The sequence below is a fragment of the Dendrobium catenatum genome, unplaced genomic scaffold (assembly GCF_001605985.2).
Source record: "Dendrobium catenatum unplaced genomic scaffold, ASM160598v2 fragScaff_scaffold_1643, whole genome shotgun sequence".
Classification (NCBI taxonomy): Eukaryota; Viridiplantae; Streptophyta; class Magnoliopsida; order Asparagales; family Orchidaceae; genus Dendrobium; species Dendrobium catenatum.
Genome location: NW_021320105.1, coordinates 34,828 through 58,496, shown reverse-complemented (window position 1 = coordinate 58,496; position 23,669 = coordinate 34,828). Strand labels below are relative to the sequence as shown.

At 35.7% G+C, this 23,669-nt stretch overlaps 1 protein-coding gene across 2 annotated transcripts in view; it reads left to right on the top strand.

Moving 5' to 3' along the window:
- Positions 1 to 18,406, top strand: part of LOC110099444 — a 34,470-nt gene extending 16,064 nt beyond the window's left edge. The window contains exons 2-3 of one of the 2 annotated variants that reach the window (XM_020826583.2): positions 17,868 to 17,942; positions 18,014 to 18,406. In XM_020826583.2, coding sequence (XP_020682242.1) covers positions 17,868 to 17,942; positions 18,014 to 18,067 — 129 coding nt within the window. In that variant the 3' untranslated portion in view covers positions 18,068 to 18,406. The other variant, XM_028701168.1, reaches the window with a different exon arrangement.
- The last annotated feature ends 5,263 nt before the right edge of the window (positions 18,407 to 23,669 follow it).

Genomic DNA, 23,669 nt, shown 5'->3' with positions numbered 1-23,669 from the left:
GTCAAATTATCGTTTAAATCTAATAAAGAAAGGTCATTCCTAATATTTTCTAACCAAGTCTTTTTAGGTCTGCCTCTACCTTTCTTAACATAAGTCAAATCTAATATCTCTACTCTCCTAATCGGGTCATTGGAAGGCCGCCGTTTTATGTGACCAAACCATCTAAGGCGACTCTCTCTAATCTTATCTTCTACTGGAGATACTCCAACCTTTTCACGTATATGCTCATTTCTTATCCTATCTCTAAGGGTAAAGCCTCTCATCCACCTGAGCATCCTCATCTTTGCCACACTTAACTTAGTATTATGCTTCTCTTTTAATGGCCAACATTCAGCACCATAAAGCATTACAGGCCTCACTACGATCTTATAGAATTTCCCTTAAGTTTGAGGGGTACTTTTCTATCACACAACAAGCCCGATGCATTCCTCCACTTCGATCATCCAACTTGAATTCTGTTGATAATCACCATCAATTTCACCATCACTCTGAACAATAGATCCAAGATATCTAAAACATGTACTCTTATTAATGACTGCTTATCTAACAAAATTAAAATTCACATTTAACCACTTCAGTCTATTTAGGATCCTTGAGAGGAGGCAACCCATGGCTGCTTATCAGATTCCCTGGACACTATGGTCAATGATTGTTAATGTTGGTAGACTGAAAACTACGGTATATCCGGGACGACGGAACCATGGGATCTTGATCGGGTTTACACCGATTTCCCTTACTATTGAGACTAAAATTACCTAAAATTTATTCATCCTTAATCGAGAGTTCTCTCTTATGTAGTAAGAGGGGTAATTAACTATGAGTGCTTGCGCTCATAGGAAGTAAGGACCCCAGATCTTTAAACCCTGACACTACCCTCAGGGGAAATCTGGTTAACTACAATCTGACTTAAGAGAAATGGAATCCTACGGCTGTAAAGCGGGATTCATGCATTCGTGCCATTTTTTTTAAGCCAACAAAGATTTATCATGTATATAGCAGTACACCTACAACTTGCTTATGATTAAAAGAAGAATGTCATATCTACGATAAGTATGGCAATCCACTTATTGAAGGAGTGTGACAATCTACTTATCGAAAGGGGCATGATGCCTGTGATGAATATATTAATCAATATGTTTGTGATGCATATAATGAGCTACCCACTGGCTAAAGTCAAAGAGAGTTATGATTAATGAAGCATCTTGCTTACAACGGCAGATGAGTAGTCATCTACAAGTAGTGACAATGGATATGTGATATCTGCAAAGATGCTTTCATATCCAACAACAATTGGACACCTAGCAGATGAGTCCCCTGTAGATGAAGGAGGTCAATATGCAACGAATGTAACAAGTTATGATACGTACCGCAGATCACCTCCAAAGATAACAAAAAGCTTGAAACACAAGCATCATGCAACAAATGATACAATATATATTTGCGAGATGTGAAGGACATTTAGCAGATGAAACAACTGCTTTACAGCACTCCGGCAATCAACATCAAGATACAGACAAGCACACTGATCCGCATGCAATCAAGAGTGAAAGATTTGCAACACATGATTTCTCTAAGAATATAGATGTATGTGCAACATGCCACTTATGGGTAGATACAGAAATGCTTCAGTAAATGCAGTATCATATTGTCAACTTAAGTATGTGAATGAATACATTTATCTGCAGCAGTAGTGGATGCATGGTAAAAACCAAAACTACGGCGAAATGCATAAAGAATGTGGCAAATGCAAGTTCCCACAGGCCCTTGTAAGAGACCGATCATATATGCTAGCAATCAACCACAAGCAGAATGCCAGAAGGGCTACAATAAATGCAAACCTCTACAAGGTTTTGTAGAAGACTCATAGTACATCTACCAAATAACCCTGCACATGTATCATAGTTTGTATACACATAGGGATACAAAAGGGGTAAATATAATCAAACATTCGCATGGGCCCCGACAAATGTGTTACAAATACACACGTGACATTTAGGGATGTTGCGCGGTTCAATATGTGAATTCAAATTTGAACCCGATCCTTCTATGCAGATCAATAGGAGTCGACAGGTTTGAACCATCAAACAAATATATGGTTATGACGACCAGTATATTTGTCTTAATACATTTATATTAGACCTTTAAGACTTATAATAATGAGAATTCACTAATAAATGCATAAAACCTACGAAACCCGATCATTTGTCAGCAAACTAACATAGTCGATAGGGTTCAATAAACAAAGGAAAATAACCCCTTTAATCCCGATGATGGCCGTGTTGAACGAAGATCTCAACCGGAGGGGTTTATAAATATTTTCAAATGTCACTCAAGTGCTAGAAAATCAAAAATCTTAAAGATCATCCAAATCCTGAATATTTAAAAATTGAAAATAAGCCATCCGAGCGCTTACAAGCAAAATTTATTCACCCTTCGCATCAGTTTGCTGTGATAGACAAATTAAAATTTACTTTAGCTAACATATAGCCAATGCGTAGTAAAAATATCACTAGGATCCATTCTCAAATAACCTCTTGTCAGTAAGGACGTGGTACATGTCTTCTAACCGGCTATTTTGCCGTCAAATGTCACCGCAGGATAAACAGTTATGACCTGGGGCCCTTTGAACCGAGTGATTTCGCCGCCAAATGGCACCACAAGATAACGGTTATGTTCAAATTCAATACGTTCCTTAATGACATCAAACTCTTGATATATGAATAAATAGGATATAATTGATAGGGCACAGAGCCCTCTGTTAGCTAAGGTGGATTCAAATTTGTCCCCTTAGACAAACATTTACCCCAGGTTTACAAGGCCATGGACGAAGCAACCCATGGCTGGTGATAAGGATCATTCTGTCAGGTTGGGTCGACTACCTTCTCTGACTAAGTAGACCAGGGACCATGATGACCCGGGACGATAGAACCATGGGATCTTGATCGGGTCCATCATCCATTCCCCCACCATCCGCTTTAAGTGCAAGATGGTGAAATTTCTAATTTTTAAATATCAAATCTTTCAATCTTCCAATTTCCACATTCCTAAGCCCATTGCTGCTACTATATGCCAGATACTATGTATCTCTACGTATCTGATCAACGACTAGCCTTAATCGAAAGTTCTCTTTCATGATCGGGAGGGGTAATTAACCATAGAGGCTTGCGCCTATAGGAAACCAGAACTCAGAACATAAAGTCCTCGCAAAATGAAGGCGAAATCTCTAGATAGTGTCTTATATACAAACACATATGCCTTCCCAAAATTTACCTTGGAACTTAATTCCGTTAAACCCCCCCGGAAGAAAAACAAGAGGGCGGAGGCCGGGGCCGAATTTTCGGAGCCCACAATTTAATCTTTAATGACATCAGATTAATCTTTGGCTTCTTGTTGTGATAATGCGTACACCCTAGGCTGAGTATTTTGCCATGTCTTGGTGCTGTTGTAGTTGATTTTATTATTTTTTGCTTGCCAATGAACCTTTGGGATGGTGCATCACTTACTATTGCTTCAGTTGTAGGCCTTTCTTCAAAAGTGTGGGCAATTCTTAACGTATGTCTAAGTTGATGATATTATAACTAATTGTTTGCAGAGTTTCATTCAATTTCATTCATCCTTATAAATTTTTTCCTATTTCTCACATCTTCTATACTTGTTTGACTCCCACTTCCATTGGGCCTTGCTTTTTTTTATTCAGGTAGAATTTTCAGATTGAGAATACTATATAGATTGAGAAACTTGTGAATTTTTCATTCCTTTAGCATTTCTCTTCTGTTGAAAGTCACGTGCCTTCTGAGTGCCCTATAAATCGAACTTTATCCTCGGGGCCCTTCTATTAGTACAAAATAATCATTGATTTCTTAAGAGAAATAAATGTTGTCTTATTGCATCTCTTAATCCCAATAAGAATTTGTGGTATTTTTCTTCTTTAGTGTGGTGAAATCATGGTGCATACTTCGATATGGTTATAAGGTCTGCTTAGTATTGCATCATGAATCTATCTCCTTAATTTGTCCTGCATTTGCTATAAGGTTATTAGTTCTACCTAATATTGCATCCCTTAATCTCAATAAGAATTTGTGGTTTTTTTATTTTGCAGTGTGAATAAATTGTGGCTCATACCTCAATATGGTTATAAGGTTTGCCTCGTATTGCATCATGAATTTATCGCATGGAATTTGTCCAGCATTTACCTTATTACAGAAATAAACAAAAACCAATCTTTGAAAGTTTTCACAGAAGTTTTCCCATTTGTTTGCGTGCTAGGTATTCCTCCAGATTTATTTTAATACAATTCTTTTCACTCCCTCTCAGCTTTTCCATCCAATGCGAAAATTGCTAGTGATACCTAACATGTCATTTAATATCTTTCCAAATGCATGGTATTAACTTTTAACTTACCCTTCAACAAAGTAAATGGTGGTTTCGGCATATTTGAAACAACTTCGGATATTTGTCTATTGAGGTGTTTCTATTGTTGCTTGCATTTGGCTGAGAACATGAATCTTGTATCCGTTCCATTATCGTTGTCATCATTTATATGAGGGCATTCATATTATTTTGCAAAACTCCAACTCCCTCCATAATGTTTTTTGTCTTACTTCCTCTTGATCATCGATAGGGCCTTATAAATGCATAAAAGTAGAACACCTAATTAGAATTAAATGTAATATTTAATCAGCTATGTAAATCTTATTGATCTTCTTAATGACTCTTTTCATTATAGTTCATATTTTCTAAGATAACCTTTTCCTCTGATATCACTTTTGTCATGACCAAATCCCAGAGCTTTGGAATATCAAGGTGGGTACTGGTGGTTGTATGCTAGTTATTTTTTTCTATTAACATTATAATTAATCCAACAATGATCTTCCAAAGTATAAAAAGCCACTAATCAACAGAACTTTCATTCATGTCCGAACTATGTATAATTTATTTCTGTCTAGTACATTTCCTTTAAGAACTCTATTCACTCGCTTTTCTTCTTCTGCATACAAATTCTTCTTTGTTATCCATTTAATTTGAAAGAGCCTTTTCTAAAAAATTTAAAATCTTATAATGGGCTGAGTCACACAACAACTTAGTAGATAAATATAATTCTATAATATAAAATTTCAAAAATCAAAATAAATGCATACAAGTTATTATAAGTAATCATTAACATTTTCTTTAAAAGAAATTAAAACAGGTATAGTGCAATTTATTTGGTAAGTTAAAGAGAATATCATTTGTAAAACATAATATTTTATTAGAAATTTCTTATATCATATCTTTTTGGTAAAACACCATTCCCAGGAACACCGTCTAAAAAATTGTTCAGTTTAAGACAATCATTTCTATTTCTTTTTCAAAACTTTTCATTCTACTTGCGCTAGCACATTACATCCCCAACCAATTTCATTAGTAGGTGAACTCCTTCATGCGATACATTTTCTTTGGTATTCCTTTCATCCATTTAATATTTATATATACATTTTTAAATACTGGAGTTTCAATAAGATTTTTTTAAATTTATCATTTAGAACAGTATGAAGGAATTTATGCTGCAGCAACAACAACAACAACAACATCAAGCCTTTATTCCACTACATGGGGTTGGCTACATGAATCTTTTTTCTTCATTGTGTCAATGTAAGAGTCAAATTCTCATTTAAATCTAATAAAGAAAGATCATTTCTAATATTTTCTAACCATGTCTTTTTAGGTCTACCTTTACCTTTGTTAACATAAGCCAAATCTAATACATATACTCTCCTAACAGGGTCATTGAATGGCCGATGTTTTACATTACCAAACCATCTTAGGCGACTCTCTCTAATTTTATCTGTCACTGGAACTACTTCAATCATTTCCCGAATATGCTCGATTCGTATCCTGTCTCTAAGAGTAAGTCCACTCATCCACTTGAGCATCCTCATCTCAGCAACACTTAATATTATGCTTCTCTTTTAATGGCCAACATTCTGCACCATAAAGCATTGCAGGTCTAACCACCATCTTATAAAATTTTCCATTAAGATTGAGTGGTACTTTTCTATCACACAACAAATCCGAAGCATTCCTCTACTTTAACAATCCAACTTGAATTCTAATAATAATACCCATCTATTTCACCATCAATTTGAATAATAGACCCAAGATATCTAAAACGTGTACACTTATTAATGACTTGATCACTTAAAGTCACAAACACTCCACTCGATCTATTACTACTAAAATTACACTCCATTTATGTAATTTATATCTACTCAAATAAAAATCTTTAGACTCTAAGGTTGACCTCCATGATTCGAGTTTACCTTCAACTCCCTCTCTAGTCTTATCGACAAGAAGAATATTATCATTAAAAACCATACACCAAGGTACTTTCTCTTGCAAATGTCTAGTGAGAACATCCATGACTAAAGCAAAAAGATAAGGGCTTAAGGCTGATCCTTGATGTAATCCTAAAATAGGAAAATATTTGGTCAAATAACCTTGTGTTTGAACACAAGTAACAACTCCTACATACATATCCCTAATGACTTGAATATAAGAATTATTAACCCTTTTCTTTTTTAGAACTCTCCATAACACTTCTCTTTGAACTTTATCATATGCTTTCTATAAATCAATAAATATCATATGTAGATCCTCCTTAGTCTCTCTAAACTACTCCATCAACCCTTTCAATAAATGAATAGCTTCCATAGTAGACCTACCCGACATGAATCCAAATTGATTTTGAGAAACATTAGCATCACGTCGTAACCTATGCTCAATAACTCTCTCCCATATTTTTAAAATATGACACATCAACTTAATTCATCTATAATTTGCACAATTTTGTGAATCACTTTTATTCTTAAAAATAGGAATCAACACACTCATTCTCCACTCATCTGACATCTTTCTAGTATTCAAAATAATATTAAAATGTTTAGTAAGACAAGAAATTCCTTCATCTCCTAAGCATTTGCACACCTCTATTGGAATATCATCATGTCCATTTGTTTTTTCACACTTCATTTTCTTTAAAGCCTCGCTAACTTCTACTTAACTGATACGCTGATAAAAATAAAAATATATATTTTCATTTAGAATGCTAAGGTCACTAAAGTCAATCGTATTCTCACAATCTTCATTGAAAAGAAATCATTTAATCATTTCTGCAATGAAAATTTTCTTTTTTTAGCAATATTAACTTTGTATAGTGTACATATAAAAGGTCATATTAGTCAATGCATTAAATCATTGATAAAACTATAACCATTATAAAATAAAAGTATAATCACACACTTTAAATTTTAGTAGATATACTTTTCAATTTTAAGTTTACTTCAATGTTGAATTAACCTTAATTAACTTGTCCTTAATTCACAACATGTGCATAATCTACATTTACATATTTTTTTCTAAATTTAACCTTATAATGTAAAATTGATAACCCTAAAATCTATCTCATAATACAACCAAAATATATTTTTTACATGTAATAAACCTCCTTTTTTCTCTATCAGTCTATTCTCCTTCAAACCAAATTAACCTAAAACATTTTATTTTAACCAATTTTAAAATATAATAAATACTATTTATCTTATAATAATATTTAAATGTTTTTTTTTCAAATTATCATATAAAACTTTTATGTTTCATGTGTGTACCTAGTTCTCTAACTCCATTTTTTTTTTCAAAATAAAAAATATCTTCTTACTATACTCTTTCTTTCAACAAAATTCCAAAAGAGATGAATTAGTTTGGTAAAAAGCATTTTGATATAAATTGAGTTATTTGGATGGCCAAATTGATATTATTATAAAATTTATAATAATAATTTAATATCTTGCTTATAAATTGTGCATTATTAATTTGAATATTATATTATTTAGTTTATTTAATGGAGTCATAAGAAGGTTTATTATTTTTCTATTCAAGTAATAAACAATTGGCCTGATTAATCTTTATTTGGTCAAACCTCATTTAGAAAACAACCGTGTATTTTTTTCCTTTTTTTTTGAAGAAATGCAAATTGCATTAAAAAAGAAACAACTATTACAAACTAGAAAGCAAAGACAAGCCCTTTAAAATTATCATAATGGATATGCGATCTACTAAATTTCATTTTAAATCCATTGGGGTGATGGAGACACCAAATATTAAAATAACCTAAAAGGTTGGTTAATATCCCAGAGTTCCCAATAGATGAAAAATGAAACCTAGTAAAAATCGCACATTTCATTACAATAATTTCAAGGACATAAAACCCTACAAGAAATCACCATAAAAACTACAAACTACAAAAAGTAAACGGGCAACTAAAAAAGCTGTCAAAACACCAAAATGACCATCTTCAACATCCTTAGAGGCCAATGGGCTCCAATCAAGCGATGAATCCGCTGAAACTTCAAAGCTTCCAATAACAATCACCATGCATGATCAAAGCAAAGTCGATGAAGCAATAACACCGACACCCGACTCAAGAGGCCAATAATCGGCCTCATTCTTTCCAAAGCCATATGAACTGATAATCATCACCTCCCTCATCACACTGACATGAGACAAACCAATAAACTTCAAATCCTTCAAGTCTTTAATCAATAAGACTTGAACTTCAAAGAATAGCTGAGAATCAAGAGACGAAACAAAAGTCTCCATTCCCTTCCAGCCTTCAGCAATCACACCAAGATCTTCAAAGATCAAATCAGTAGAATCCATTGACTTAGTTGGGATGAGATCCCACCTAAGTACATCACCTATGCGTCCAACAACAAACATCTTAGAAGAACCAAACAAAGCAGACAAATCCATAACAATAGCTCCAACCTCAAGAGGCCAAGAAATGACCTCAAACCCCATAACCTTCATTAATAAATCTTTAGAACAAAACATTCCACATCTCTGAGAACAAAATTCACACCAAATTTTCTTGAACAAACAACAATTCCACTTCAAGAATCTCTCATTTTCCAACAGTAAATCATAAAATTTTTTTCTGCTCCAAGCACCACTTCCCGATATCCATGAAAACCAACCGAATTCAAACAGCATCGCCACAGGTAAATTCAGGAATAATTCCAGCAGAACATCCCAACCACAAGCAAAATTTGGTCAAAAATTCCACCATAAAAAACAGAGGAAAAAATCAGCCCCTGAGCGGAAGACTTATTCCAAGAAAACCAAAAGGCAATGTTGAGCAAACGACAAATCTTCTTTAAAATCACCTCCAGACTTGAAATCCTACCGAAATCAATCAATAATCTAACGGCAAAAGAGTAAAAACCACAAACACGAACAATGGCTAAATCAGTCTGACGAAGAAACAACATCTTCGCCCAAATCCACTTCAAATGGATAGCTTCTATACCAAAATACCACCAAGGACCTCTGTCGGCCATGTATGGCCGACGGAGAACTACCGAACGCCTACGTTCGGTCAAAATCGCCAAGAACGCCGATATTGCTCTTCGCTCTTCACCGCTCCTCTTGTTCTTCATTCCGTCAAAATCGACAGAGAAACACCACCAAGGATCTCCATCGGCCATACCTAGCCGACGGAGAACCACCGTTCGCCTTCGTTCCGTCAAAATCGCCAAGAACGTTCACTCTGCTCCCAATTAGTAAAGAAATTAGTCCCAAAAGTTGTTTTTCTTAAAGCCAATCTACCATGTTCAAAGAAAGCAGTATTTGAATTTAAAGAAGTTTGCCTTTTTGTCAAAAAGTTGCTTCGCCAGTTACCAACCACTGAAACACAAAATTATTTCTACTGTCTTGAAAATTTTGAGCAGGGGAAAAAACATATGCATGAAACAAAATAAAGTTATGGGACCATAAATTGGTGTCACTGTTAAAATCTTGCTATAATGATTTGGGTCTCTATTCTTCTAAGTTTAACCACACATTTATCTAAAATTCTTATTTTAAAAAAAACTGACTTTGGCTAGCGATTTCTTTGATATCTATCCTCAAATTAAAAAAAAATTCCTTTCTTTATGATATTTTGTTACTATAGGATAATCTTGAGGCACATTTTCATTTTAGGAAAGTCGAGTCAAGCTTGAGCCACCTCAAATTCAAAACTCGAATTGACTTAATTAATTTACTCACTGCGCAAGCTTATATCGATTGAGTTCAAATCATCTCATGAATTGTCTCGCCTTTTTGGGAAAGAAAGATGATGAAAGTGAATTTGAGGAGCTCCATTGATAGATTAAAAACACAAGAATATAAAGTTGGGGGGAATATGAGGATAACTAGATTTCTTACGTTTTATTCTTCGTAACTTCATGATTCTTCATTAGCATCCTTCTGATGCTGAATCCTCCAATTTTCCATTCAGTAAATGGAAAATGAGAGCACATGTTGAAAAAAGAAGCTGTTATTATATCTATTCTATCTTGGTGCTTAGTTTTTAGCAAGTATGATTATGTAGTTGTTATAGATTATGATCTTATTATTAGATTGCAATATTTTCACAAGCTACTCTCTTGAATCCATCATCACCACCATCACTAACAACAATAACAATACCAAGTCTTTATCCTATTACGTTGGGTCGGCTACATGAATCCTTTATCTCCATTGTGTCCTATTAAGAGATTATCTTGAATCCCAAAAAAAAAAAAAAATCTAAAATAATGTTTAAACCCTTGTAATTTTAGAATTTAGTACTTATTAATTTGTTAGAAAATATTAAAAATGATTTTTTTATTAGATTTAAATGAAAATTTGACTTTTAACAGAGCATAATAGAGAAAAATGATTCATGTAGCCGACCCTACGTTGTGGGATTAAGGTTTTATATTGTTGTTGTACTTGTTTTTTTGTTAATAGAGTTGGCTTGCGAGCTAACTTGCCTAGTCTAGGTCTCTAGTTTGGTTTACAAGCTTGACACATGAGCTATTCTTTTAGCTTATTTCAAGCCGGCTTATGAATTTGGTTCAATTTACACTAGTTCATTTAGACATCGAGGTTAACTAGTAAAATTTATACCTTTATGCATATTTAATTTTTGTAGAACTTATCCCAGGTGTCTAAACTTACCAAATTTAACTAAAATTTATCATTCAATATTGTTAACTCGTCATTTTTAATCTGGCATACATTGAAATTTTGTTTTATATTCAATTTTTATTCAATTAATATTAATCCAATTATCCTCTAAATTTTTTTTTTTTCATTTATTTTGTGCAAATAACATACTACAAGTTACTTGTTTGGAATATGTGGCATAAGTTGTTTGGTGAAATACAAAAGTATATGAGCTTATTTTGATTCATGATAGAACCCTAAAATTCGTTGGCCACTCCAAAATTTTCTCTTAAATCACTTTATGTTATAAGACCAATCTAATTCCACCATCAATATTTTATTTATCCTTAGCATTTATTCGATTAATATTCCCTATAACTTCATGATATAACTTGTAAGCTTGACTCTTCTGTAGCAATTAATACTTTTAACATCAAATTACTTGTCTTGTTTAGTTTGAATCATTTTATATAAAACCAATCTAATTCAACCATCAATATTTTATTTATCTTAAGCATTTATTTTAGTACTCCCCATAACTTCATGATATAACTGTAAGCGTGAGTCTGTTATAGCAATCATTACTTTGAACATCAAATTACTTGTCTTGCTTAGTTTGCTCTTAGTTGGGTAGATTTCATTGAAAAAAAAATAGTAATTATACTACTCAAATACATCTCTTCACTCTCCAAGTTTTAACAAGTCTCTAATCTAAATTCAAAGATTTTTCTTGTCTTTGTGTTTCTTCAAAGACAACTTAATTTATCTCTTTGAATTAATTTATAATTCACTTCTAATCCTCTTTATTTTTCTTAATTGTAGAGATTTGCTTTTGACGTTTTTTAGTGATTGTTTTTTCTTTATTATTATTATTATTATTTTTTTTTTTCATTTTAGAGTTGGGTTTTTTTTTATCTTATCCTTTTTATTTTTATTTTTTTTATCTTCTCCTAAATCACTTTATCAGTGTGATGTTCTTCAACAACATTGTAATCAGTTTTTTAGTAGGATGGTCGACTAAGGAACATCACACAACAACAGCAGTAAAAATATATAAATGACTGATTTTGGTTTGAACTTGTTTCGATGCCTGGGAATGAGATAGATGCCTGGGGTTTGTTAAACCCAAGGAAAAAAGCAGAGGGATCGAAAGTAAGGGAAAATTGAATGCTGTTTTGTTTTTTCCATGTCCTTCTAGAGTTGAGCTATTTTTTGAGGGCACTCTTTACTAGGGTGGAACAAACTACATGCGCGTGACCATAATTCATGAATCAACACAAAATCCAACTGTACTTCATTGATTGCAAAATTCAGACCGGGGATGAAATCAAAGGTTCATTGTGCTTGTTTGCTATGCGGTAGAAGCATGTAAGTGCACGTATCTCATGGCAATTAAAATTCAATTGCAAAATTGATTGACTAAAACTTTACTATTTAATACAGGTGAAATGTCTTGAATTTAAAAATTTTAATCTTTAAGTAAAGCTTCCGAACTTTCAGCCAAACAAAATGCTGGAAGTGGGTTCTAGAATTCAATTGCGTGATGCGCCTTGGATACAAAAACAACAAACCACAACAGGAAATTCTCAAAAAAAAAAAAGAAAAAAAAAGAAAAAAAAAGCAGATTTAAGGTGAATAATGGCTGATTTTTATTAATAACACGACAAAAAATAAAAGATACGATCGATCTACAATTAGAGTGGTTGATCGTCTCTCCCGCTAATCCTAGACGCCACTAGAAAGCCTTCACAAAAGAAAAATACTGCAACATAACTCAAATTCTGTATAAAACAAAATTACCCTAAAATTCCCCTTAAATACGCTCTCCCACCTCCTTAGTCTCCTTTCCTAATATATTTCCCCCCTAATTCCCACCTCTTGCCTTAATTAATTCTCTCTCTTGTTTGAATTTAAATTAGGAAATTCCTTTCCTAATTAATCCCCTCATAACATAAGTAATTGGATCCTTGTTGGACCGACCAAATCAGCCGCTGGGGCTGTTGCCTCTGCTTCCACATCAATAATTCTCCCCCAAAAGTACCACCTTGTCATCACGGTGGAGGTTGAGAACTTCCTTCTGATTATCTCGAATGGTTCCCACGTGGTGTTGTGCTATGGCAGATTCTTCCACTTGATTAGCACCTTTTTTGCTTTTGCACCTTCACCACGCACACCAGCTACCTCTAGGGGTTCCAATATGACCTCCATATATTCTATCAATGTCGATGGTAGAGTTGATGGTGAGTATTCTCCGATTGCCTTCCTCAGTTGGAAGACATGAAAGACTGGGTGTAATGCTGATGTGGATGATAACCTCAATCGATAGGATACTGCTCCAATGCGCTCCAAGACCTTGTAAGGCCCAAAGTATTGTGAGGATAATTTTTCATTCTTCCTCCTTGCTAGTGTTTTCTGTCTGTAGGTCCTCTATCGTAGTTCCTCTATTTTAAGTAAACCATCTCTCCTGGCTTGAAGTTTACTTCTCTTCTGTGCTCATCAGCCTTCCTTTTCATGATCTATTGGGCTCTCAACAAATGTCCCTTGAGCTCAGATAATATCTTATCCCTCTCTTCTAAGTACCGCTCTATATTGGATACTGGTGTAGTGTTCTGCTCGTAATGCATCAAGTGAGGTGGATCTCTCCTATAGAGAATCCTAAAGGGAGTGGTCTTTGCAGTTGAATGGTATTATGTGTTGTACCAATACTCGGCCCACGCAATCCACCTTGCCCCCTTCTTCGGCGTTTCTAATGCGAAGCATCTCAAAGAAGTTTCTACGCTTCTGTTGGCCACCTATATCTGGCCATCTATTTGGAGGTGGTAGGCTATAGTTTTCTTTAGGATTGTCCCTTATAAAAGAAATAATTCTTTCTAGAAGTGGCTAAGGAACACCTTGTTCCTGTCTGACATAATAGCTTCAGGGAATCCATGCAAGCTCACCACTTATCATATGAAAATAGTAGCCATAGTAACCGTAGTATAAGGGTGCTTCAGAGGGATGAAGTGGGCATATTTGCTTAGTCGATTCACTACTACTAATATCACTGAGAACCCTTTTATTATGACAACCCTTGATGAAATCCATCGTCACCTCCTTCCATACCCTCGCTGGAAGAGCTAGGGGTTATAATAACCCTGCTGGTGTCATGGCTAAGTACTTGTGCCTTTGACATACATCACATCGAGCCACCAGTCCTCTATGTCACGGTTCATCCCCACCCAGTATAGTTCTGCAAATAATCGGCTGTAGGTTTTCTGAAGTCCGAAATGCCTTCTAACGCTTTTGCCATGAAACTCCTGTATCACCTTGTGGATGAATCCTGTTCCGTTTGGTAGAACAAATTTCCCTTGGTGTAGCAGTTGGGCTCCTCTTAGTGCGTAACCACGGTGACTAATCGGGTTCTACAATAAATTGGCCATGATCTTCAATGCTTCATTATGTACATTCTATTGTTTTAAGGCTTTCCAATCTAGGCTCATGGGTATTGACAAGAGTGTCAACAGAGGTTCCTCCACTCTCCTAAACAGGGAGTTTGCTTCCTTGTTTTCTAGGCAAGGTCGGTGCTATATCTCGAAATCATATCCTAAAAACTTGGATAACCACCGCCGATGCTCCTCTGTGACCATCCGTTGTTCCATTATATACTTTAGGCTCCTCTAATCTGTCTTGATTAGGAAGTTTTTAACCAACAAGTAGGAACTCCAGTTCTGAATGGCCAAGACAATAGTCATCAGCTCCCTCTCGTACACTGCCTTGAGTCTTGCCCTGGGTGTGAGCACCTGGCTGAAGTATGCAATAGGTCTCTGATCTTGCATGAGCACTCCTAGCCCATACCCTGATGCATTGCTAAAATCTAGAAGTGCCAGCAAAGGTACACTAGTCACCGTTGTCTTTAACTCCTAGAAGGTTTGGGTCGCCTCTTCCCTCCAATTGAAATTATCTTTTTTTTAATTGCCTTGTTAAAGGTCTTGCTATGGTATCATATCCCTTCACAAACTTTAGGTAGTAACCAATGAAACCCAAGAACCCCGGCTACTCCCTCAAGTTCTTAGGGAGAGGCTAGTCCACCATGGCTTGAATTTTATACAGGTTAGTTGACACCCCCGCTCCGGAGACCACATGCCCTAAGTACTCCACCTGTAATTGCCCAAATGTGCACTTTTTCAGTTGGAAAACAACTGATTCTCCCTCAATGTCTCCATGATAGGCTTCAAGTGCTCTCAGTGTTCTGCATCTGCCCTACTGTATATCAAATTGTCATAAAAAAATATTAGGACAAACCTTCAGAGATATGGCTGGAACACTTGGTTCATAAGTGGTTGGAAGGTGGTTGGGGCATTGGCAAGGGCAATAGACATCACCAGGAGCTCATAGTGTCCTTCATATATCCTGAATGACATCTCATGCACATCTGCTGTCTTCCTCATGATTTGATGGTATCCCGACTTCAAATCTATGTTGAAAAAGATCATAGCTCCAAATAACTTATCAAAGAGTTTTTTTTTAATAACTCATCCAAGAGTTCATCTATCACTATAGTTGGAAACTTATCTAATATTGTTTCCTTGTTTAGAGCTCTGTAATCTACACAGAACCTTCAGTTGTCATCCTTCTTCTTCACCAAAAGTATCGGGCTAAAGAAGGGACTCACACTAGGTCTGATGATCCTTGCTTCCATCATCTCCCTGATCTCTCTCTCTCATCTTTCTGGATCTGGGGGTAACACTATGGTCTGAAACTGATGGGAGAAGTCCCTTCTTTCAAGTTGATGCCATGCTCGTGCTCTCGACGTGGTGGTAACCCGACCAGTGGTTGAAATACATTCTAATATTGTTGCATAATCTACTGGAATTTTCCTTGCATCCTGTTCTTTGACCTTTTTTATGCTTTGCAACTCTACCAAATATCCCTGGCCTGCATTCTTAATTGTCCCGAGCATGATTTTTAAAGAGACCATGGTCTTGCATAAGTTGGCATCCCCTTGAAACACTACTTGTTTCCCTTCAGTTTATATCTCCATGGTCAAAGTTTTCTAGTTCACCCTCATATCTCCCAGAGTCTGTAGCCACTTTATCCCAGAATCACATTCGTACTACCTAAATCTAGGGGACTGAAGTGCTCCACCACTTAGTGTGATTGGGAGTAAATCCCACTATTGAGTTCAAGGACACCTCCGCCACATCTAGGTGTAACTACTCAGTTTTCTCCAATACAACCTCCAACTCATTCCCGCTCTCCTCTTCCCCTTCATAGACTAGTAAAACCTGAAGGGATCGATTCCTACACCTATGCCCGGGTGTGAATCTCACTCCTGAAGCATAGCCCTTTCGCTCGCCTATCCTAAATTCTACTTATGTGAGGCATTTGAAATTCTTGGTTGAAACAGTTGAATTGGCCGGTCCTATTTTAATAACCCTAGAAATTAGGACACCCAATTAGATGGTACTTGTTGATTCCCCTTGACCATTTAATTTTTTTGGACAAGTTAATGTTTTAATTATGTCACGTAATTAGCTATTGAGACATTTTTTGTTCGTGAGATGAGGCTTAGGCCTCAAAATTGAAAAATTACATATAGTGAAAATAAAAATTGAAAGTGGTTTTTTCATATAATACTCAAATAATATGTTAAAGGATGATATATTAATTTTCTATTGAACTATGAAGTAACAAATTAACATACATATGAAATAAAAAATTGTACAAAACGTAAAGTGACAAGTGATAAATTTTGTGAAATAGAATTAAAATCCAAATATTATAATTGCCAAACAGCACAAAATATAGAAATTCCATAAAAGTATCACTTAATATCAAATTCAACTCCAAATATCTTTTTTCTTGGTTTCTTACTCATCCTCGTTTAATTTTTAAAGAAAGCTAAAATAATTAACAACAACTCATAAATCATCTGCACTGTCATCATTGAGAGGGTTTTTATTTGAGTCGTCATCATAACAAATTGATTTATCCTCTACCTCATCCTGTGGAGTCTCAATCTTTTTCTTTTTCATTTATTTAAGTTATCTTTCTCTTTTATAAATATTTTTCATCAGTATGAAGATCAGAATAATGCTTAAAAATTTTATAGAAGGTGGTGTAGTGCGCAACTTTCAAGTGATTCTCGATGGCAGGGTAGTAGAGAGTAAGTTGTGGCTCGGGGGTGCATGAAGGAGTGATTTAATCGGGGTTTTAGTTTAAAATTTAGCTAAGTTTTAATTAAAATATATATAAATAGGGTGAGACGTATGCCTAACACCAGCGAGGTGAGGCATGTCTCAGCTAAGTTAAGGTACAAGTCTCATAAAAATGCTCGAGAAAAAGCTAGAGGCGTAAGCATTGTGGCATTTTTCATTGGAATTGTGCTGAGATGGGTCTCAAGGCGAGCCTCAATTGCACAAATTTAAACAATGGGATGTCATAATTGAATAATTTTGAGCTTATCGGATTCGTCTTGTCAAGACTCTTATTTTGATTATAAGCATGCAAAAATTAGTGGTAGGTTGATCTATCAAATGATCTTTAAGAAGTTTTCAATTGTATTTTTGAGTGTTTTGAGATTCATAAATTGCGCTGAGATTTGTGCTTGATTATATGAACTTGTTAGTGTTGCATCAAAAGTTAAAGTTATCATATATTATGTGATTGTTAATCATTAAATATACTTGAATTTAAAATTCAATTTATATCATGTTGCTGTCATGGGATGCACCAAATATCAACACTAGAAGTCATTGACAGTTTTAGTATTTATAACGATTCCCTATGAACTCTAATAGTTCGGTGGTTTTCTTTTGCTCTATTTACGTGAAGTAAAATGCATACTTCCTCGCTAGTGTTGATGACTCATTTTGATTCAGGAGAGAGCAGCTTTAGCTGCAGCTTCAGATCCTAATCGTTACATTGAGAAAAGAAAGCCCGTTCCTGATCCACAGGTACGTACTTTCTATAGATCACTTAAATTAATAATTCGCATTCTTCTGGTTCTGTAACATCATTCATCCAGGACACTGGCTTGATATATGGCAAGAGAACTGAAACCAAGAAACCACAGAACTGATTCATCATGAAATTTGACATAACGGGCACAACCCCTCCTAATCTTTTTTATTTCTTGTAAATTTTCAATTCCAACTTCTCTATTTTGCGTTAGCTCGTCCTGCTTATCATTTTTTTCAAGTTTGCTTTAATGCGACTTGGCTTTGAATCAGAAAAAATAAGAAGCCTTCTCCGTTTCACTCATTTAACTGCTAAAATAAATTTGTGGACATGTGCATTTGTTTTGTATATCGATGTGAAGAATGTTCATATTTTGCTAGTTCTTGGATTATACTTTATTGCTGCATACAAAGAATGCTGAAGTCAGATAATGAAAACAGATCAATGAGTTTTGGCTTTACTATTTCTTTGCTGAGATTTAAGGTTCATTTGGGACGGTTTTTTTATTGTTTTTAAAAATAGTTTTTTAATATAAAATTTTTAATTTCTGAAAAGCTATTCTAAAAAACGGTAAAAAACCCGTACCAAAAGAAGCCTTGCTACCTTCATTTGATGTTATTTTTGTATCTTAATATCGGTTGTCATTCATTTAACTTGCTCAAAGAAGCTAGGTGGTGTAGTAGAATTCTGGCTATAGAAAGTAAAAGCTCAGGGTTTGTTTGTGATAGTTTTTGCACTGTTTTGTTTTTGAAATAATAATCAGAATTTTATTTAGCTATTATTTTCTTATTATTGTATCACAGTTTTGTAGAATTATTATTGATGAAAAGTTATTTTTTATAATCAAAGTGGCTAAATTGTTTTTTCCACATTAGTTTTACTACCATTTTTATATGAAAGTTTTTTTTTTGATAAACTGCATTTTGCTTTAAAAATAAAAAGGAAGGTCCATAATACAAACTACTAAGTGATAGAATACCTATCACACTCCTTTAACGAAGAAAAAAATAGAGGAACCTTATTACAATCTACCACTTCCCAAATGAAATCTCATTCTAAAGTATAGTTAGCACAAAATTTTATTAATTTATTACAATTTTTATTAGGAAAATAAAATAAAATATTATTAAAATCTTTAAGAATTGATAAGTCTTTAATGTCATCCTATTATCATTCGTAGCCTTCTTCTTATGAGTTTCTTGTAGATACTTGATAATGTTGGAGTTATCTCCTTCAATAATTAAGCCTTTTGCATCGGACATACATTTTTGTAAAACTTTTTTTAATAAACAAAAAGCCACTAATTCCAAATATCAAATGTCCCAATGTATGAGTTTAAAGTCAAATGCCAATAGAAATCTTCCCTTATGATCTAATAATTCCTCTCGTTGCCGCCATATTAGAATTTGAAAGAGATGCATTAATGTTAACTAGTGGTGTCAATTCGGGTCAACGGGTTGGGTTCAGGTCGAAATCAAATTGACCTGGCTTTAAACGGGTCAACCTGAACCCGATCCATTTTTGTAAACGGGTAGATTTTTTCAACCCGGACACGACCAGCGCTAGTTGCCGGGTTGACACGACACGACCCGAAGCAGCAGCATCGGCCGAGCAGCGGCAGCAGTAGCACGCGTCGCAGGCGGAGCCCGGGAGCAGTGGCAGCACGTGTTGTTGCTTATGGTTCGACCGTTCGGGATGTGCTGCGCCACTGCTGAGTCAGGATGCATGCGCGCGGCACGCGTTGGCGTCGCCGCTTAGGGTTCAGGACACGCAGCGCAGCGCCTGCAGCGGAGTCGGGACTCGGGACGCACGTGCGCGGGATGGTTCGCCGCTTCGGGTTCGCACACGCGCGGGATGGTTCGCACGAGACTCGACCGTTTCGACTCTTTGGGATGCGCACCGCGCAGGCATCGACGCAACTTGACAGTTGACACTTCGGGCAGGGCGGGCAGTAGATCGGGCATAGGATTTTCGGGTCAATTTCGGGTTGCCGGGTCAACCTGAACCAGACCCGTTTTTTGAAACGGGTCATTTTGTTTAACACGAGCCCGACCCATTTCAGAAACGGGTCGACCCGAACCCGGATTTTTTTGGGTGGGGTTCGGGTCGGATTTCGGGTCGTGTTAAAAATTGACACCCCTAATGTTAACCTTAATCAAATCGGGTGGAGGAGGGTGCCAATAATTAGAATTCAATTGATGTTGGTTAACACCTTAGTGGTCTGAGAAGTGATTAAGATTAGAAAAGATAGAAACCAAAGCAATTGCATTAGAAGCAATAAAACAAGAGCCATATTCTTTTCCACCATGAATAACCAAGTTCCTACTTTTCCAACAGTAAAAGACCAAACCACAGTAGAGATAAGCAATGAAAGGATTAGATTTTGGAAAGCACCTTCAGCCCTTTTGCACAATACCCAAATATAGAAAAAGTAGTAACAAAAAATCCCCATTTGTTTACCAATTCAATGACCACAATAAGTTGGGAGCATTTAACAGTCACATGTTCTACATCTTCCCTCATGTTATAGTCTCTTGGACTATAAATTATGATCCAAGATCCTTCTATCATAAAGAAAATCTCTTGTGGAATAGCATTTTTCCAAAGTCTCCACCAAAACAGCTCTAATTGAGATGATAATTTCAAGCTTTTCGCCCAACTCCAATACTCCGTCTCCATCTTTTGTTCTGCATCCGACTCTAATGTCATAGCAGCAATGGACTTACCAGTAAACTTTCTCATGAGCTCCAACCTATCATTCACTACATCATGCGATATTATTCTCAACCAAATCCATTCTAAAGTAATTGATTAGCACCTCGTTGTTCCACTTACCTTCCTCAATGAAATAATCCAATGTAGGGAATTCGCCATCCAATACAGCAACATACGGAGGCCATTTATCAATTGGCTTATCCAACAACCAAACGTCACTTAAGGTGTTAATTGTTGAACCTGTAGCAATTTACCATCTAACTAATGAATGTAGATAAACAATACCATTACAAAGAATTTTCCAAGTGATAGAACAGATTTTGATAGAATTTCCTTGTCAAATATCATGGCCATACTTAGCATATAATGACTTGTTTAGTAGAGAATCCTTTTTGTTCAAAAAATTCCAAGCAAATTTAGCTCTGACCGATCATCAAATAGAAGCAGCTGATTTCATACACCGTCCTCCAGATGGTTTGCCAAGCTCCTTCCAAGCAATATAGTACAGTCCTTGGCTCTCTCCTTGTTTCCTCCAAATAAAATTCATACACATCTTATCAATTTCTTTTAAGATGCTTTAAGGAACTAATGAATGCGTCATAAAACACTGGAATAGACATTACAACTGATTTAATTAACACCAACTTCTCTGCCAAAGTAATAAAGTTATTTCCCTATGTATTCATATTACAAGCCACTTTCTCCACCAAAAATCGGAAATCAGAGGATATCATCCTTTCCAAGCACTTCCATAACCTTCTTCTTTTATATACATCCTTGTTGCCATAAACAGTAGAATTCAACCAACTGCCTTTATTAATTACATTCAGATTTCCCACCACACATTCGGAAGAAGATTCAATAATTGAGAATGAAGCCAGATTAGATTTCCAAAGCACCAATATTCCACCAGACAAACCTTCAGATGGAACCAAAAAATAATCCCAATTTGTCCCCATCACTTTATTAACCTCACACTTATCCATGGAGGCAATTTTAGTTTCAACAATTCCAACAAAGAATATATCTCTCTCTAATAAACTCCTTCAAAATAAAGAGAGGCTTCTCTTTTTGTTAGTCCCTCTACAATTCCAAAATGCTATTGCACTTATTTTTCCACCGTGGGGATGGACCCCCGCCTCTTTTTTTAATCACACTCTCCACCTTCTTAATCCTAGAAGAAGAATTCAACGAACCAAGGGATCTTAATTCCTTCAGGAGTTTTGGTTTGACACCTCCTAAACCACCCCTCATACCGCTAACCGATTCCACATTGCTATCCCCAACATTTTATGTTTTCTCAATTGAAAATTCCTGTATTGATTTAAACCCTTTAGTATTTTCCACTTCCCCCTCCTCCATCTTAGATCTAGCTTATTTCACGAACCCAGGTTCTTACACTCCCCCATCTTCCTCACAACAAGACTCCAATAAATTAAATTTATTTTCTTCTGCAAAAGGGACTAAAGAGGGACAGATTTTCTCCAAACCTGAAATAAAAGAAGGTTTCGATCCTCCTCCATCAAGATCTGAACGGTCCACATTTTCTTTCAGGTTGCATTCCTTAGAGACTTGATTAAGCTCCCCAATTTGTTCTTCAATAACCACAGGTAATCCCACAACAATCTCTTTTTCAATGTCAGGTTGATTGAAAGATGAAGTCTTAACTTCCACACAGTTTACATTGTTTACATTCCTCTGTATATTATTCTACAAAGGTACAAACCTCTTCTTTCTCCTTCTATCAACTAGGACCGAAGGTCCATAAGAAGGATCATTAACTTTTGCAAAAGACCCCTGTATTTCCAAGCCAATCACCTGTCTGTCAATCTTGGTAATTCCTGCCTCTCTAATATCCTTCTCCACCATGTCACAACCATTGACAAAGTGTCATACTTTTCCACATTTGAAGCAAAAGGAAGATATCTTCTCATCCTCAACTTTTTGAAAAAAGTGACCTTCCACTCCATCCACCCAAACCCTCAAAGGCAATTGTTTATCAAGTTCCACTCTAACACAAACTCTTGCAAATTCCCTCCTCCATTGAAACATGTCTCCATCAATAAGAAGAGTTTTCCCAATCAATGAAGCAATCCTAGCCACATTAATTTCATCTCAATAAAACCCAAATCGGGGATGACAATCCTTTTAGAGAATTGGTTGAGAATTTAGGATTCCATTTGTTGAGATCCACTATGTGTCCATTCACAAATCAAGGTCCTCCCGAAAGAACCTCTTCTATAGTATTAACAAAGAAGAAAGAGCATAAGACCCAACCTTATCCCAAAATCGTCAGATGAAATTTACCATACTTATTCCATTGGCGACATAGTTCTTTAGCAACCACATTGATTGGAATGTTCCTCCCAAAGACTTTCACCACCACCGAAAGCTTTAACTTTTCAGCATTACTTTCTACATTTGGTTAAAGCAATTTGACATGTGCATCATCCTCTGTTAAGAAAGATTCTTCATTTGATAAATTAACTTTGATATACGGACGTTTAATCTAGGGATTAACATATGCTTTCCGAAGCAATACATCGGCAACAGTAGGACCAATCGCAGGACCATCACTATCCATATTTTGGTCTTGGATGTTTTTACAAATATCTAACGAGCCTTCCTCCAAAACCTATGTTCCCATTACAGCAGTAGTTTTTGACACTCCATTCCCAAATCTACTTACAATAAGCTTAATGCTTGAAGATGAAGATGACTCAAAATCCTTCGGCCTGGACATAGAAACCTTCCGAGGAGTACTTGATTGCAAATTGTTCATAATTTCCTTCCCTTTTCCCGCCACATGAATCATTGACTTCACTGGAATACCAGTAGTCTCCTTAATAACCAATGAGCGAAATTTACAAGAGTCAAACAAAAGAGAATTAGTTTCGGAATCCAAAGATTCAGAATTCCGAATAACTTATGCTGTATGTTCTTCCGCCATGACCAGATTTCCCTCTAAATCAAGAGGAATGCGACTAGGTGAACGAGGATCAACAACA